The sequence below is a fragment of the Haliotis rufescens genome, unplaced genomic scaffold (genome assembly GCF_023055435.1).
Source record: "Haliotis rufescens isolate VD_foot unplaced genomic scaffold, xgHalRufe1.0.p SCAF_11, whole genome shotgun sequence".
Classification (NCBI taxonomy): domain Eukaryota; kingdom Metazoa; phylum Mollusca; class Gastropoda; order Lepetellida; family Haliotidae; genus Haliotis; species Haliotis rufescens.
In genome coordinates this window covers 40312257-40328377 of record NW_025963791.1, presented here as the reverse complement: position 1 = coordinate 40328377, position 16121 = coordinate 40312257, and the positions used below count along the sequence as shown (strand labels likewise).

At 38.2% G+C, this 16121-nt stretch overlaps 1 protein-coding gene across 2 annotated transcripts in view; it reads left to right on the top strand.

Moving 5' to 3' along the window:
• Positions 1–311: 311 nt before the first annotated feature.
• LOC124142337 (probable helicase with zinc finger domain) overlaps positions 312–16121 on the top strand; it is a 75917-nt gene continuing 60107 nt past the window's right edge. Inside the window, exons 1-2 of one of the 2 annotated variants that reach the window (XM_046510755.2) lie at positions 312–451; positions 12940–13122. In XM_046510755.2, the coding sequence (XP_046366711.2) occupies positions 12994–13122 (129 nt within the window). In that variant the 5' untranslated portion in view covers positions 312–451; positions 12940–12993. Of the gene's footprint in view, positions 456–12939; positions 13123–16121 lie in introns of both variants that reach the window. The other variant, XM_046510756.2, reaches the window with a different exon arrangement.

Sequence of the window (16121 nt, the reverse complement as noted above, 5' to 3'; positions counted from 1 at the left end):
CCCAAAAGTACGTACCGTAAATCCAAAAGGAACGGGTTTTTTCTATAACTACATATATTTATCCAAGCAAAGCGTTTCACGTCACGTATAACTATAAACCATGGACGTATCAATACATACAATTGATAATCTAGATTCTTTTTGCATATCGACAGAATTTACTCTAATAGACAATGCGAACACAATATGTAAAAATCAGACAGGCACGACAAGACAAACATAAACATCAAAGAGCATAGGCGGATGCACAGTAATACTATTCAGCTGACAACGTATTCTACTGTAAGTAGTCTTGAGGAAAATATGCCGGAACCAACATGACATCATTGTGACATCGCAGGAAGTCTAAACAGGTGATTGTAACATCAAATTTAGACCAGGATACCTCATTCCGGGAAACGTAATCAAGAACTGACTGCAACCATAAACAATGACAAAAGCATAACAACAAGTAGGTACGCAACAGAACGGCTCGCAGATTACTTTGCAGCTTGCTGGGAACTCTGAAGTTCTCCAATTATGTTGTTAACCCTGCTTGTTTATGTTTACAAGATCAAATACCCTTCCTCCCTTTCTTAGAAATTACAATGAGGATGTTCCTCCAACGTGTCTAATTCCAAATATTATTTCAATATAAGACTTGCATGACAGTCAAAAGGTCTTTGTTAGCAGCTGTCAATTTAGTTTTTCCTTGATATTCTCATGTGTAGAAAGTATTTGAGAACACATGTCAGAGATTTGTTTTTTCCTCCCAAAGCGGTAATATGTTATTTTTACTGCTTATGGCATCATATTTACCAAAGAGCAATAATAAGTTCCTAATTGTGTTATTTTCATAAATTAATTATCAATAGATCATATAATAACAGCATGCCCTTTTTTAGTTTAGAGAATTTTATTCTTCAAATATTTAAGCATAGTCTATTACATTCCTGCTTCTGCTACATGTCATTACAACTAACACATAAAGAATTGGATTAAGATTATCTTTTTTTTCTCTTTTGATGTTTACTCATGTTGAACAAACCCCAGATCTTGCCTACAGAGAAAATATTTGTCAGAAGATATCTTGGTGTGTTCAGTGATGTCATTAATTTTAGATGAGGTATTCTGGAATGTTAGTTCATCATATATGTGCATCTTGCAATGATTTACAATTTGTTTTCACAATTCAATACCTGTATACTGAATATGAAGATGTCGTCTACTCAGATTGGAGTGCTCTTGTTTGTTCCTGGTTTCTTATTGTTATTAATGCCTCTAAACTGATAGCTGTGTGTAAATCTTATTGGCACTTGACCTGGGCAGTTTTGCTTTGGAAACGTTTGGAAAGTTTCAAGGTGTGCCTCTTCCCAAGGCAAGGGAGTTACCTGACTGTGAATTCCAGTTTCCATCCTTGCCGCAATAGGCTTGAATTATGATTATGGTGTTATATTTTGACTGGACTAACGAGTTTATACACAGTCCAAGGAAAACCGTGCAACCTGACCGACATCTGGTTTCATAAGCTGCAATACAGATTTGGGTCAATGGATTTGCAAAGCATGTGTACCGCTAACTCGGCGTCAACAGATATTTTTCAAATCTTTTCACGTTTTTAATCAAGGTGCTCACATGATTTGTTGCACTTGCAAATGCAAGTAATATGAGGTGGGGAATCTGATTGGTCAATAAGAGTGAGATAGAAGGGTCATAACTAGTCATACTACTAATTGCCGCTGGTTGCGCTACAATTGAGCCCAGAAATTCCAGCCAAGTTCGGCTAGTTTGGAAACTGGACTTTTATAGTCCGTTAACGAGCTTGCCTCGGGAAGTTGAAGCTGTGATATATGTCAATAACTTCAATTTATATCCAAACTATAATTCTTAAGGGATATTAGAATTTCAATAATAGAGTGGAGGTGAGTATTACCAATGGTGTGGCTTTGACCAATGGATTTATAAATCACAATCACATTTAAACAAACACATTTTACCATCATAACTGCACATGTCAATTGTTAGTATACATCCTCTTCCAGAATGATACATCAATTGCTCAAAAGTATGTATTATCAATCCATAACAACCAGTGTGTGACACAGCCTCCCTGAACCATAACTCACAAAGTGACATCAATATTCATGACCTACATTGCCGATGGTCCTAGTTGTATATACAAATATTCAGTGACTTGAAACAACTGAGATTTGAGCTTACTTTACTGAAACTGAACATACCTGAGATGTATTTACACATAACATACATCTGTAATATATGCAAAATTTGCACTAAATAAAAGAAAATGGGCTAAACCCATTTTGTATGAAGTCTTCATACAGACCGCCTCAAAATGTCAAAAGTATATGAATTTCCAAAATATTTCCATTGTCGAATTAGATAAACTTACAAAGTAGACACAATTTATGGATAACAACTTCTTTAATACTGTAAAGGCGACGTTTTGGTATAGATCCTTATAACAATCATCAAACAATAGATGAAATTATTTTCACATACATAAAGCTAATATGAATAGATTGAAATAACAAAATACAATATACACTATAGTTTACCTACATATGTTAAAAATAGAACGTATTCACCAAAATTACGATGAAACATAAGTATGTCACATTGATAAAAATTAATGAATAATGTTATAATTTTAGCATCTTGTGTGCTGACAGATGAAGAGATTCAAGTGCTGCCATTTGAATGTGCCTTCTGCTAAAATGTTACTTTGGCATGTATTCTTTGTGGCATTTTGCAAACAGTTACATGTTGATTTCACACGTGAAAATTAATTACATCTTTTCACTGGACTTGATGCGCTTTCTTTCATAAATGAGTATATTTAAATATATATTTCTGCTAAACATTCTGTGGTGTTTAGGTTACTGCAGCTGCACTGTCCCTTGTGCAATATATATTGTGTGAGATTTAACGCCATTGTCAACAGTATACTTTATTTTTACATAAACAGACAGTTTTCAGGTTGCTTGAGAATTTGGGAATAATCGCATTATACCTCATTGTTCATCACTGCTTAAATACAAGTATGCCTATGTGTGTTATTAAATAAATGTAAGTTAAAACAAAGTATGTGTCGAATGCATATATCAGCAGTTTTGTTGTAATTTTAGGAATTTTGAAGCAAGCTATATTCTGCTGACGTCTTCCATTATTTTGGGTCTTGCACAGTTATGATTTCATAAATATATTTAGTACTACACGAAGGTACTAATTACTCTAAAAAAGTATGAGTTCAATTCATATTATCTGTAATTGCTGACCAAAGTCGTCGGCAGATTGGTAAATGCCAAACATCCGTCTTTAAGTTCGCGTGCCGTATTACGAACCCACAACACAAAATACACGGCCATACTGTACATTGTGGTAATAGAGTTGACTGAAACCACATTTGAGAGAACATGTCGCCCGAGGGCACTATCCTCTTATTTGCCTAGGGTTTCCACCATACCATATTGATAATACCTATTATATATATTTTGAGTTATAGAATAAAAAAAGAAAAAGATCAGATAACAATTTTGTTTCCACTGTTTAATATTTATAAATTTTCAGAGCTCCATATAAGCTACATTTTTACGTGAAATGCCCCAAATCAACCACACTTGCCCAATGTTTTGTTTGTTTGTTGTTTAACGCCGCACTCAGCAAAATTCCAACTATAAGACGACGGTCTGTAAATAATCGAGTCTGGACCAGACAATCCAGTGATTGATATCATGAGCACCAATCTACGCAATTGGGATACGATGACATGCATCAAGCCAAGTCAGCAAGCCTGACCACACAATCCTATTAGTCGTCTCTTACAACAAGCATAGTAGCCTTTTGCGGCAAGCATGGGTTGCTGAAGACCTATTCTACCCCGGATCTTCACTGGTCCATTGCCCAATGAGATCGATAACATGCGTTCATACTCAATGGCTCCAAAATGTGTCAGGAGCCCAAAATTTCATGATTTACCCACTTGCTTGATGATAGGCTCATATTGGCATTGACGCGAAGTGCATGTCTATGCCATAACTTGATGAAAACTGGAGGTCAAATGCACTAAAGATGTCTGCTGGTATGGTTTCAGTCCACTGCGGAGCTCAGAACTGTAATGTATCGGGAGTGTTTTTGCAACATGTTAAGTTAGTTTTATCACTAATATGAACATGATAAAGCAAAAATTGGGTGGGGGTGGTAATTTTGGGAGTTGCCAGTCCACTGGGACAGACGGTTTCAAAAGCCAGCGGGAACACTGAACAAACAAGGAAATTATGGTGTTTTTTATGGAATGTTTTATTCAAATGTCAAAATATTCAAAAGATAATATTATTCATTATACGTTTTGGCAAAACTGTTAAGATGGTGAGTGAGATCCCTACAGAAAAGTTTGAGCTGTGTATAAGTGCACATTTTGCACAATAAAATCCGCACTAACCCATGTGTTTGTTGATGAGAACAGTGATAAATAACATAGATTAGACTGCTCACACCCTTAACACGCTGTTGGATGTGCTGCCATTCATGCTGAAGTGCATCAAGAAGCACCAGAAGTGTTTGGGGCGGTGGATTCCTTCTGCGAAACGTCGATCCAACTCGTCCCACAGATGCTCAATCAGGGACAAATCTGGTGACCAGGCTGGCCAAGGTAATGTCTGGATGTTGTTGTGCTGTAAGAAGTCCTGACAAACACGTGCAATATGCGGTCGAGCTTTGTCCTGCTAGAACTGTCCGCCATGAACGTTGACGTGAGGAAGAACGTAAGGCTGTAGGATCAAGTCTCTGTAACGCACACTTGTCAATGCACCTGCCACATGCACGAGAGGCGTCCTACCACCGTGATGAATTCCGGCCCATACCATGACACTCCCGCTGCCAAATTGGACAACCTGCTGCACACAGTTGGGGGCGTAACGTTCAACCCGACGTCTGTAGACACGTGCGCGCCCATCAGCACGTGTGAGTAGGAAACGGGACTCGTCAGTAAACAGTACATTTCTCCACCTTGCACGTGCCCATCTAACCCTCTGATGGCACCAAAGCAGACGGTCCGCCAGATGACATGGGGTCAATACATGACATCGAACAGGTCTTCGTGCAAACAGTCCAGCCTCCCTCAGTCTGTTGCGTACCGTTTGAGCTGATATTCTGTGTACCCCAGGGATCTGTGTGGTTGTAGACGTGGCTGTGGTAGTGCGGTCTCGGAGGTGTCGCAGCCAGGTGTATCGATCTTGTGCTTGGGTTGTCACCCTTGGTCTTCCTGACTTTGGTCTGTCGTCAACTCTGTTGGTGTTGTTGTATCGGGTCCACAGTGCGGAGATTGTCTGTCTTGATACGCCAAAGTGCCTGGCCACTTCTTGCTGAGTTGCTCCAGCTTGTAATCTCCCAATGGCATTGTTCCGTTGAGCTGCATTCATTATAGACACATCATCTTTCTGTTTGACTTATTTTGTTCTCATTTAATGTAATTATTTTAGATATTTGGCAAAAAGTGGTTTTACATCTATGTCAAGTTTCTTTTTTTGAAGAGTATATTTAATCAAAATCGTTGCAACGTTTTCATTGGCAGCAAATCAATACAACAAACCTATTTGGGCACCATGTCATACAAGCATCGATACAAACGGCGACCGCTTATTTACTTTTCAGGTTTTGATTAATGTTTAAACTTAACTTGTAACAAGCTTGAAATGTGATATTATTGGACAATTTTAAACTTAAATTTGAAAGCTATTGAAGTGGACGAGGAGTAGGCTATATTTGATACAAGGAAACGGTAGGTTAACCTTTGCAGGTGAAAGGAGGAAATATTATTGTATTTACAGTACAATAACAAGTAATATCTGGATTAAGTGAAAGGAGGAAATAATATTGTATTTACAGTACAATAACAAGTAATACAGTCAAGTCCCGTTAATCCGACACTGTTGGTTACATATGATTATGTCGGATTAACGAGTATGTCGGATAAACGAAATTAGTATCAACGTTCGTGATCGAAAATCGGACAACAACACGATAGACAACGATTCAAATACGTTATAATAAATAAAGAGGGAAAAGGCAATATTCATATTGTTTTGTTACATTGTTAGCGGTATATGTTTTCTTATCATATGTTTCTAATGTATGACTGATTCAACATACTTTTTAAAGCATATGGAATGGAAGTCGTCAATTTGAAACTAGTGCCGCAATGCTTAAGAAAGCTGCTTTCTTAGTGGCTAATGTTGCCTTCCTGCTTGTAATTTCATTGGTCGGTCAAAGTTTGCGAAAGGTTGATCTGACGTGATCTGTAATGGGATGTCCTCAGTAGTAGCAAGAACTTGTATCCGATTTAATGAGATTGAGGGAATCAAGGCATGTGATTAATCCTGTTTTGTTTAATTAAAGCAGTAAGTGTTTATTGTTAAGCAAATTTTTCTCTGCAGCCATTGAAATATGCAGCTACTCGCCAACTCGTCTCACATCAAAACATGGGGCTGTGTACTCTCGGGCAGATGACCACCGAGTACGTTGATCACTGTGTCGGATTAACAAGACTGATTAATGAGTGATTTCGGTAATTCATTGCAAATTATGTGTGTCGGAGTCGGAGTGCGAGACTGTCGGATTAACGGGACTAAATAGCACTGATTTAATCGGTTCCTTTCATAAGTGTCGGATAAAGCCGATTGTCGGATTAACGAGTGTCGGATAAACGAGACTTGACTGTATCTAGATTAAGTGAAAGGGGGAAATAATATTGTATTTACAGTACAATAACAAGTATTATCTAGATTAAGTGAAAGAGAAAATTCCAAAAATTTGAATCACCTGGTTTAAATTATTGTTAAAATACACATTTTCTTTCATATTCTTTTTTGTAAATGCGACTTTAGAATTGTATTTACACCTTGACATGTACATGTACATTTAAAGACATATGTATCATTCCAGTAAGGTTTCCTATTTCATTCCATTCTACAAAAGGAAAAGTTTGAAACAGATAATGATCATAGATCAATGAAAAAAATGGAATTATATGTCATTAAAGGGAAAGCAGAATATGAAATTGAAGTATGAAAACAAAACTCACAAAATATGATATGACTGGTTTTCAGTAATTATATCTTGACTTTTTTTTCTTTTGGCCTAGCTACAGCATGGAGGGAACATATATGATTGTATGATTGTGAAAAAAACTTAATCTAAATAAACACAAGAAATGCATGCATCTTGCTCCTAGACAAGATTTTCTTTTTACAAATTTCGTTTTTTTATTATGGGTACAATAAATATAAATCCCAGTCTTATAAAGCCTTTAGAAGAGACAGGCACTGGGGATAGACATGCACACTTTCATTCATGTATGCAATCAGTTTAAAAGCATGGAGCAAGGGCAATTAGTCTGTGAAAAATTAATTTACAACACCAATTTTCGAACTCATTTGAGATCGTGACCATAACATAATTTCATTTCTCTCACTCAAATAGTTTTAGAGAAAGTTTGTCCCCATTGTCGGAGATCATCTCCTTCACCTGTCGGTCGCTGTGGAAAAATCTTCCCTATTGTGATGTAGGTTACTACATATACGTTCTAGTTAAGATCAGTTCTGTCAAAGAGAATATTATTATTTGGAAACTGAAACCACGTTTATACATAACATTAGATCAGCCACATCACAAAATGCAAGGACATATCACTCACACCTGTCCAGATGACAAATTCACAGCGGCGGGAAATCACCGACCATCTGTTAGCCTACACAAATAAAACAGCAGATAGTAACATAATTGAACAGAGAAAACCCAAAGCTTTTACTCACAGCTGACACTACAGATAACATAGCAAATAAAAGGACTTACGATAATCGAGAATACCCTTGACATCAATGATTTGTAAATCTAAAAGTATATTTGATCTCATGTCCAATGCAGAATGTTGGAAATACGAAACACATCGTGTTATGATTTATATTGATATTTGATATTATATTTACATACACAATTAGTTGTACAATTTTCTTGCACAGCATGGTACATGTACATTAGACACACGGAAAAATTCGGAAAATACTATTTCAGCAAACACATAGCACAATTATCTCAGTATCAATGAAAAGAAAAACAAGTAGAAATCGTACAGCACATCGTATCCACATGTGGTTAACCCACCAAGAAGGTATTGCTGTCATCAGTTTAGAAGTTATGCAGATGTTTTCAGTATTTGTTTTACGTTGGTATCGTGTGTACCAGAAACTGGGGCCAAGGTACCACATGTGAACAATTTGTTTACAATAAGGTGTCAACTCAAGTTTAGATGTGGCGACACTTCTTTTGAAATCTCCTCTTAAGCAAAATGTGAAACGGTCAGGGTAATTCATTCGCAGGGTGAGGGGCGGTCGGGTAGCCTAGTGGTTAAATCGTTCGCACATCACGCCGAAGACCCGGGTTCGAATCCTTACATGGGTTCAATGTGTGAAGCCAATTTCTGGTGTCCCCCGCTGTGATATTGCTGAAATATTGCTAAAAGCAGCGTAAAACCAAACTCACTCACTCATTTGCACGGTCAGGTAGTTGGAGCAATCACACATGACTCTTAGTCATTTCATATGGAAAAAGCAGCATCAAAATGAGCTAGCATGTAGGACTACTGGTAGACAAGAAATCAGGGCACAGCTATGATGTGAATGTGCCCTGTTGATCACTGCGGGCTTGGCCATTCAGTGTTTACGTGTTGATCATGAAGTTTCTGCCTATAAATATACACTATACCACTTAAAATTAACAATCATAGCTATCTTGACATATCTTAGATTTCAATATTTTCTGTAAATCAGCTTCATAAACAGAACGACGATCTGCACTGTTGTTTTGTCTCTATAACCATGCTAAATCGCCATGACACACAGTGGATAAAAATATGCAATATTTGAACAATAAACGTCCGTTGCAGACTAAACATCTGTAGTCTTACCCCAATAACTGTATAGTGGGGAAAAGTAAATCTTTCTGACCAGTCTGATCAGATTTCTGAACAGTAACGTGTATGTGACATGGGTGCATAATCAAAATTTGCTGTCATTCGTTCAAAGTTCAAACATTGCAGAAAAAGGTCGAGAAACGCGGTAACCACTTTACTAATCTCACCATATTTCGCAATCCGTAGCGCTGTATAAAATATTAGTAACACAATGTTAAACCTGACAAGATTGGCGTGATGATGGTTATGATTTTGATTTTGCACACTCCCTGTTTGACATCTTAATTCACAGTTGAAAAGGACATTTTCACGGGACCACATATGGTCCCATGGCACTAAGGAAGTGTTAAAAAGTCAGGGACCATATATGGTCCCGTTGCCCCAAGAGGGTTAAATGCAAATCTATGATACTAGTTATTTTGCTGCCCATTGATGACAGTTTGTAGAATGTATATGTATATTACTTTGCCTTGGCACAATGTGGCTGAAATATTGCTGACATGACTATAAATGTTAATTCACACACTAGGACAAGGTTGAATGTTTAGTAAATCTGTATCTCTTTCTGAGAAAATCCAGGATGAACACAAATGGAATACTGCTTGAAAATGTTCAAGTGGTGTAGAACCACGCTTGTTTCAGCACTCATGTCACTCAGTACTGTAAATTTCTAGGTCACCAGAAACATTTCGACTTCTGTTTGAAGAGCATCAAGTATATAAGTATTAAATATCAATCCATTGTGTATTGGAATAGGATACTGGCATGAAATTAGAATGCTATATGCATGATGCGTGTTGAAATATATTATTGACTTGACGGAATGAGACATGTATGCCATACAAACGTGTATGATTGACAGCTGGTGACTGCCAGCATGGGTCGGTATACTCAAGCTCTTGTCCTAAGTGTGCATGTGATCAATGCTATGGAGTGAAGAGTACAAACTTATCTTGGCTTCAAACCCATTTACCACAACTTCAAACTGATGTGGATTCCAGGTCGGAGTTGTCCCCGGCAACTTAAGCAGGTCATAAGAGGCAATTTAATGGATCAGCGGTCAGACGAGGTGGATTTGGTTGATTGTATGGCAATGATGGTATATTGCTGAGTGCAGCATTAAACAAAAAACAACTTCTGTGATGGTATAACTCCTGCTGCACAGTTAAAGCAACGTTGTACACATTCATTCACCGGCTACACAACTTTTGATAAGGATGTTGGTGTTCTAATTAAGTATGTTATGAGCTTCATCAGTTAGATCCCGTGAAGATATGGGTTAGAATAGGTCTTCAGCAACCCATGTTTGCCGTAAAAGGTGACTTTTCGTAAGAGGCGACTAACGGGATCAGGTGGTCAGGCTCGCTGATTTGGTTGATGAATGTCATCGTATCCCAATTGCTTGGATCCATGCTCAATATGTTAATCACTGGATTGTCTGGTCCAGATTCGATTATTTACAGACCGCCGTCATATCGCTGGAATATTGCCAATTGTGGCGTTAAGCAACAAACAAACATCAGTTCGATGTGGGATGGACTGGTGAGAGTTTCCTTGTTGAGAGGTTGAGTGGTGTTGCTTGTGGTGGAAACAGAGATGCTTCTGATGGAAGTTACATGCTATTCTATATTTAAATCCATGGAAAATATTGATTTGAAATAATAGCTTGTGATGTTCTTAATCTTAATTAATAGGCTGGTCCCATTCGACAAAATGATTATAGTGCTGTGACTGTTTTAACTTTTACATAGCAATAGTGTCACCAAAGCTTGCTAGGGCCACGTTGCACAAAGTGATCTTATAGTGCTAATTGAATCTTATAAACCTACTGTCACTATTGCCTATTGTATTGGAGGTGTCGTCCTATCTCATCGATAACCTTGTTAGAGGTACTACTTTCAAGTGTGACCTCCTTTGAGGTTTAACACTTGAATTGTAAGACCTAGGTTTTGCAATTGAATTTTTATAAGCAGGCCTTTGATGTGAATCTATTATTGATTTTTGATTAGTTAAGTCACCAAAAACAATTTCACATAAAAATTCTGTGATATGAATGAAACATACAACCTCACATAGGTTTTAAGTATTGTAACCTACTGTATTCTCACTGAGCCACTGGGGCAGGTCATGACAGGTTGTTCAATCTTACGTGACAGGACTTCAGTTGTGTGCATGTTGCACATGGTCTTTCATGATGCTTTCATTCAAAGTTCAATTTTAATTGACAGTTTGTTTTAGCAGACTGTCATATCAGACTATTTGCTGTATTAGACATGTTAGACATCATCAAACTTTGAAATATCTTACTCAGTGTTTGTGGTGGATTTATGTCTGCCAGTCATGGAGACTGGCACCGCAAGAAATACTGGACATTACTATATTTTTCAAATAAGAATAATTTCCATAGAATCCAACTCGGATACAATGAGGCCACTTTATTCGTGTAACAGTTGGTATTGAACCTGTTTTGGATGGCCCCCAGCTGACCGCTCCATGCACCATATGTCCTTCAGACTCACCACATTGAATACTACTATCAGGCCTGTGAGTCGTTCTGACAAGGTAACAAAGATTGATACATCTACCAGTGTTAAAATACCCATCTGCCTGACAGTCCGAGATGGTCTATTTGGCTGACAGACGATCAATGTTGCACGCCTGATGATCGGGCTATTATTGTATTCACTAAGGGTATCTAAGCATTCTAGTTTTAATTCAGTGTAAGTGGTAAATGAACAGTAAACGTTAAACATATTATTGATGAATAAAATATCAAAGAGTTAAAGTTACTTAGGAGACAATCCACCAATTTATTGCTATTTTCTGAGGAATTACATTAAACAGTATTTTTTTTATGTTTATCCCTTTGTTATTTTTGTTTGTTCGTCAAGAAAATTCTGTACTGGCAACATTATGTCCAGTCTGGTAACTTTGCATAGTTGCCAGTCCATTTGTCAATTCTATACACTGCAGCTGCCCCAATAAACACAAAACGACCATAGTCTTTACTTTATCTGCAGTTCCCGTGTATTTTTAGAACGGAAATTCCTGTGTGTTATTTTAATATCATTCAGTATCCTGTATTTAATACAATTATTAACATGTCACACTGTTGTTGCAGTTGATTCTGAGTCAGGAATTCAATGGCCATTCTGAACAAAAAATATACAAGTAAAACTTAACACACTATTGATCATAATGCAAAACTATAGAGAAATTGTATACTATTCCACTTGCTGTGGGGTTGTTATCAGTTTATTCAGATTTAGAGATGGAGAAATGAAGAAATGGCCCTGAAACAATTACAACAAAATAGCAACGGCCATAAATTATATCAATTATACATAAATATCACAAGAAGCTTACATAAAAAATATATTGGATATTTATATCTTTCCATTATACACAGGGGGCACTAGTGGCCCAGTCGTCTAAGGCGCCGCGATTCGCTGTGCAGAGTTGCGGCCCTTGGGCACACCAGAAACCTATGATTGTGGGTTCGAATCCCGGTTCACCCCAATTATGTTTCTAGGTTTGTCAGCACCATACCCGTGCTCGTGGGTTTCACCGAAGTGGTAAACGTCTGAGACCTGCATCACTTCGGGCTTTCCTCCCACATTAAGCTGACACGCCGTGATATAACTGGAATACTGTTAAAAGCGGCGTTAAACCCACTCACTCACTCACTCCATGATACACAAAACTGATTCTCATCACATGTCAAGTATATTTAAATATAATGACATGTCTGATTATCCCTATGAACGGTTGTGAAGTATATATCATCTATTACATGATTTAAGTCAGAGAAACCACTAGAATCTGTTGATTACCGATGATATGATGTCTCCTGTACATGTACCGTCCGACTGAAACACTGTTGCTATTTGTTATGGTTTGCTATTGGCTGTAAGACTTTGCTGTATGTTCCCGACATGTCACTGTGATGTCACTGATCTGATGTTTGTTTGCAGGTAAATGCCCACACTAGTACCTCCCCATGGTTTGTCCAAGTCATGTGACAGGGGATGGCTGACAGCACGTCTGAGGCCGACAGAAAACCAACCAATCATGATACGGCAAACTCTAACGATACCTGTGAACATAACGAAGAACTAGGGGACGTCATCAACAATGTTAATGCATTTATAAAGCAGGTGAGTCGCCTTTGTCTCAGTGTTTTCGATGATTTTGTATGAAGAAGCTGTCAGACATAATTACTTCATACTGACAGTTTCATTTTTATGTTTCCCATGATTATCTGTTGGGGTATTGTTTTTACGTATCCCATGATCATCTGTTGGGGTATTGTTTTTACGTTTCACATGATCATCTGTTTTGTAAAACCTTACTCACTCACTCACTCACTCACTCACTACTCTAGATTTATATTTTTGAATGGAAATCCCTGCTTGGAATTTAACGTTCATAAAAATCCTATTTCAGTTTCAACATTACCTGAATTAACTATGTACTACTATGCTTACAGGTCAATTCGTTTACTACTAGTTTCAGATATGATTACATGGCAAAATGTATACTGTTAGGGTCGGATAATGCTTGCAGATCAGTATGTATATTACTGGGGTCAGATAATGCTTGCAGGTCAGAATAAATATTACTGAGGTCAGATAATGCTTACAGGTCAGTATGTATATTACTGAGGTCAGATAATGCTTACAGGTCAGTATGTATATTACTGGGGTCGGATAATGTTTACAGGTCAGAATGTATATTACTGAGGTCAGATAATGCTTGCAGGTCAGAATGTATATTACTGGGGTCAGATAATGCTTACAGGTCAGTATGTATATTACTGGGGTCAGATAATGCTTACAGGTCAGTATGTATATTACTGGGGACAGACAATGCTTGCAGGTCAATATGTATATTACTGGGGACAGACAATGCTCACAGGTAAGTATGTATATTACTGGGGTCGGATAGTTCTTACAGGTCAGTACGTATATTACTGGGGACAGATAATGCTTGCAGGTCAATATGTTTGCTATATTTCTACTGTCCACTAGGACTGAGTGTCCTTTTCCAGTCAATAATCTAAATACAAATGTTTTATGAATTCATGTAACTATTCGGGCTTCAAGATGTCTTTAGAAATAGAGAAAATAGAAAAAAGTATATACTTTTCTGTTTTCAAATACAGTATATATTGAAATATGTGCAGCAGGTAATTATGAACAAGTCTTTCTATCTGAAGTGACCTTGCCATTATCTCAGTTCACATCTCACCTGATAGTGATAGTCTTCGTCAAGATTGTGTAATTAACAATAAACACTATCTGAAACTCCGGACTGCCTCTGGTTTCTTGTGGTAGAGCGTCCGCCCGGAGAGTAGAAGGTCCGGGGTTCGATCCCCAACCATGTCATACCAAAAGACGTCCAAAGATGATGATACTTGTTGTTACCCTGTCTGGTGCTTGGCATTAAGGGGCTAAAACAAGGACTGGTCGGCTCGGAGTCAGTTTACTGTGTCTGAGTGGGGTATTCATGTTAAACTGCAGCATGGTATCTCAGTGAGTTAGCACTATAAATCGGCATCAGTCCTTACTAGTACAAGCAGCCACACACGTACATGCACGTCGCTATATAAGTGCAATAATCTTGGACGCGACATTAAACCCCATTTCACCTCACCTCTGAAACTCTGTTGAGGGAGCTATACATCTCACCTGTCTGCTTTTACATGAACACTCACATAATTAGCAGCCCTTATGGTTCTTTTCTGTCAAGAAGCTTGCCTCAGTCATGGAACTATATACATGCATATATCCTTACAAGTCCTACCACAAGTTGAAATGTTGACTTAATGTTAACAGTCCTTGAAATCATTTATTAAACAATATAGTTCTCTACTTTAAAGAAAGAATTCTTTTGATGATGCTGATTTATTTGGAACAGAGCTGGCTAGACTAGCTTTTGTGCAACCTAGATAAGTGTGGTTTCATAAAATACAGTCATGGACTAGTTGAAATGTTGGTGGTTAGTCTTTCAAAGGTCAAGGCCAAACAGGAGGGTATTGTGAAACATGAATGTTATTCCATGGCAGTCAGTGAGTTACTGTGGTTCCTTTACTTGAGGGGGGCACGGGTGGCCCAGTCGTCTAAGGCGCCACAATTCGCTGGTCAGAGTTGAGTCCCTTGGGCCAACAGAAACCTATGATTGTGGGTTCGAATCCCATTTCGCCCTGATTATGTTTCTAGGTTTGTCAGCACGAAACCCGTGGTCATGGGTTTCCCCGAAGTGGTAAACGTCTAAGATCTGCATCACTTTGGGCTTTCCTTCCACATTAAGCTGACATGACGTGATATAACTGGAATACTGTTAAAACACAACTCAGTAGAGTACAGTACATATTTGAGTGAGTGAGTTAAAATGTAACGTCACATCGTCATTATTGCAACCATTTAACAACTACAATCCTGAGACTTGGGAAATATTTTCTTGTCATAGAAGTGAGGTGAGGTGAGGTGAAATTGGGTTTAACGTCGCGTCCAAGATTATTGCACTTATATAGCGACGTGCATGCACGTGTATGTGTGTGTGTGGCTGCTTGTACTAGTCCGGACTGATGCCGATTTATAGTGCTAGCTCACTGAGATACCATGCCGCAGTTTAACATGAATACCCCACTCAGACACAGTATACTGACTCCGAGCCGACCAGTCCTTGTTTTAGCCCCTTAATGCCGAGCGCCAGACAGGGTAACAACAAGTACAATCTTTTAACGTCTTTTTGTATGACGCGGCCCGGGATCGAACCCTGGACCTTCCGCTCTCCGGGCGGACGCTCTAGGACAAGACCACGGAGGCGGTTGTCATAGAAGTGAACTTGATAAGGGCAAGATATGGAAGTCATGTCTCGGACAGGAGGTGCATGGTATGCTAGAGAGTTTGCCAACCCACCTTCTAAGCAGCATGCATACGACTTAATTTGACTTGGAATCCAATTTAAGACTGCTAGAGTCTCATCAGTGTAGACAGCTGGTACAAGTAAATTAGACTAGGAGTTTCACACAGCATGCAGGACCATGTGTGTGTAGAAGCTCAAGGTTAATGCTTTATTGATTTGACACTATTTGCAAGAAACAAAGATTAAAATGTAGATGGTGGCGAGCCTTTAGTTATTTTAGCACATA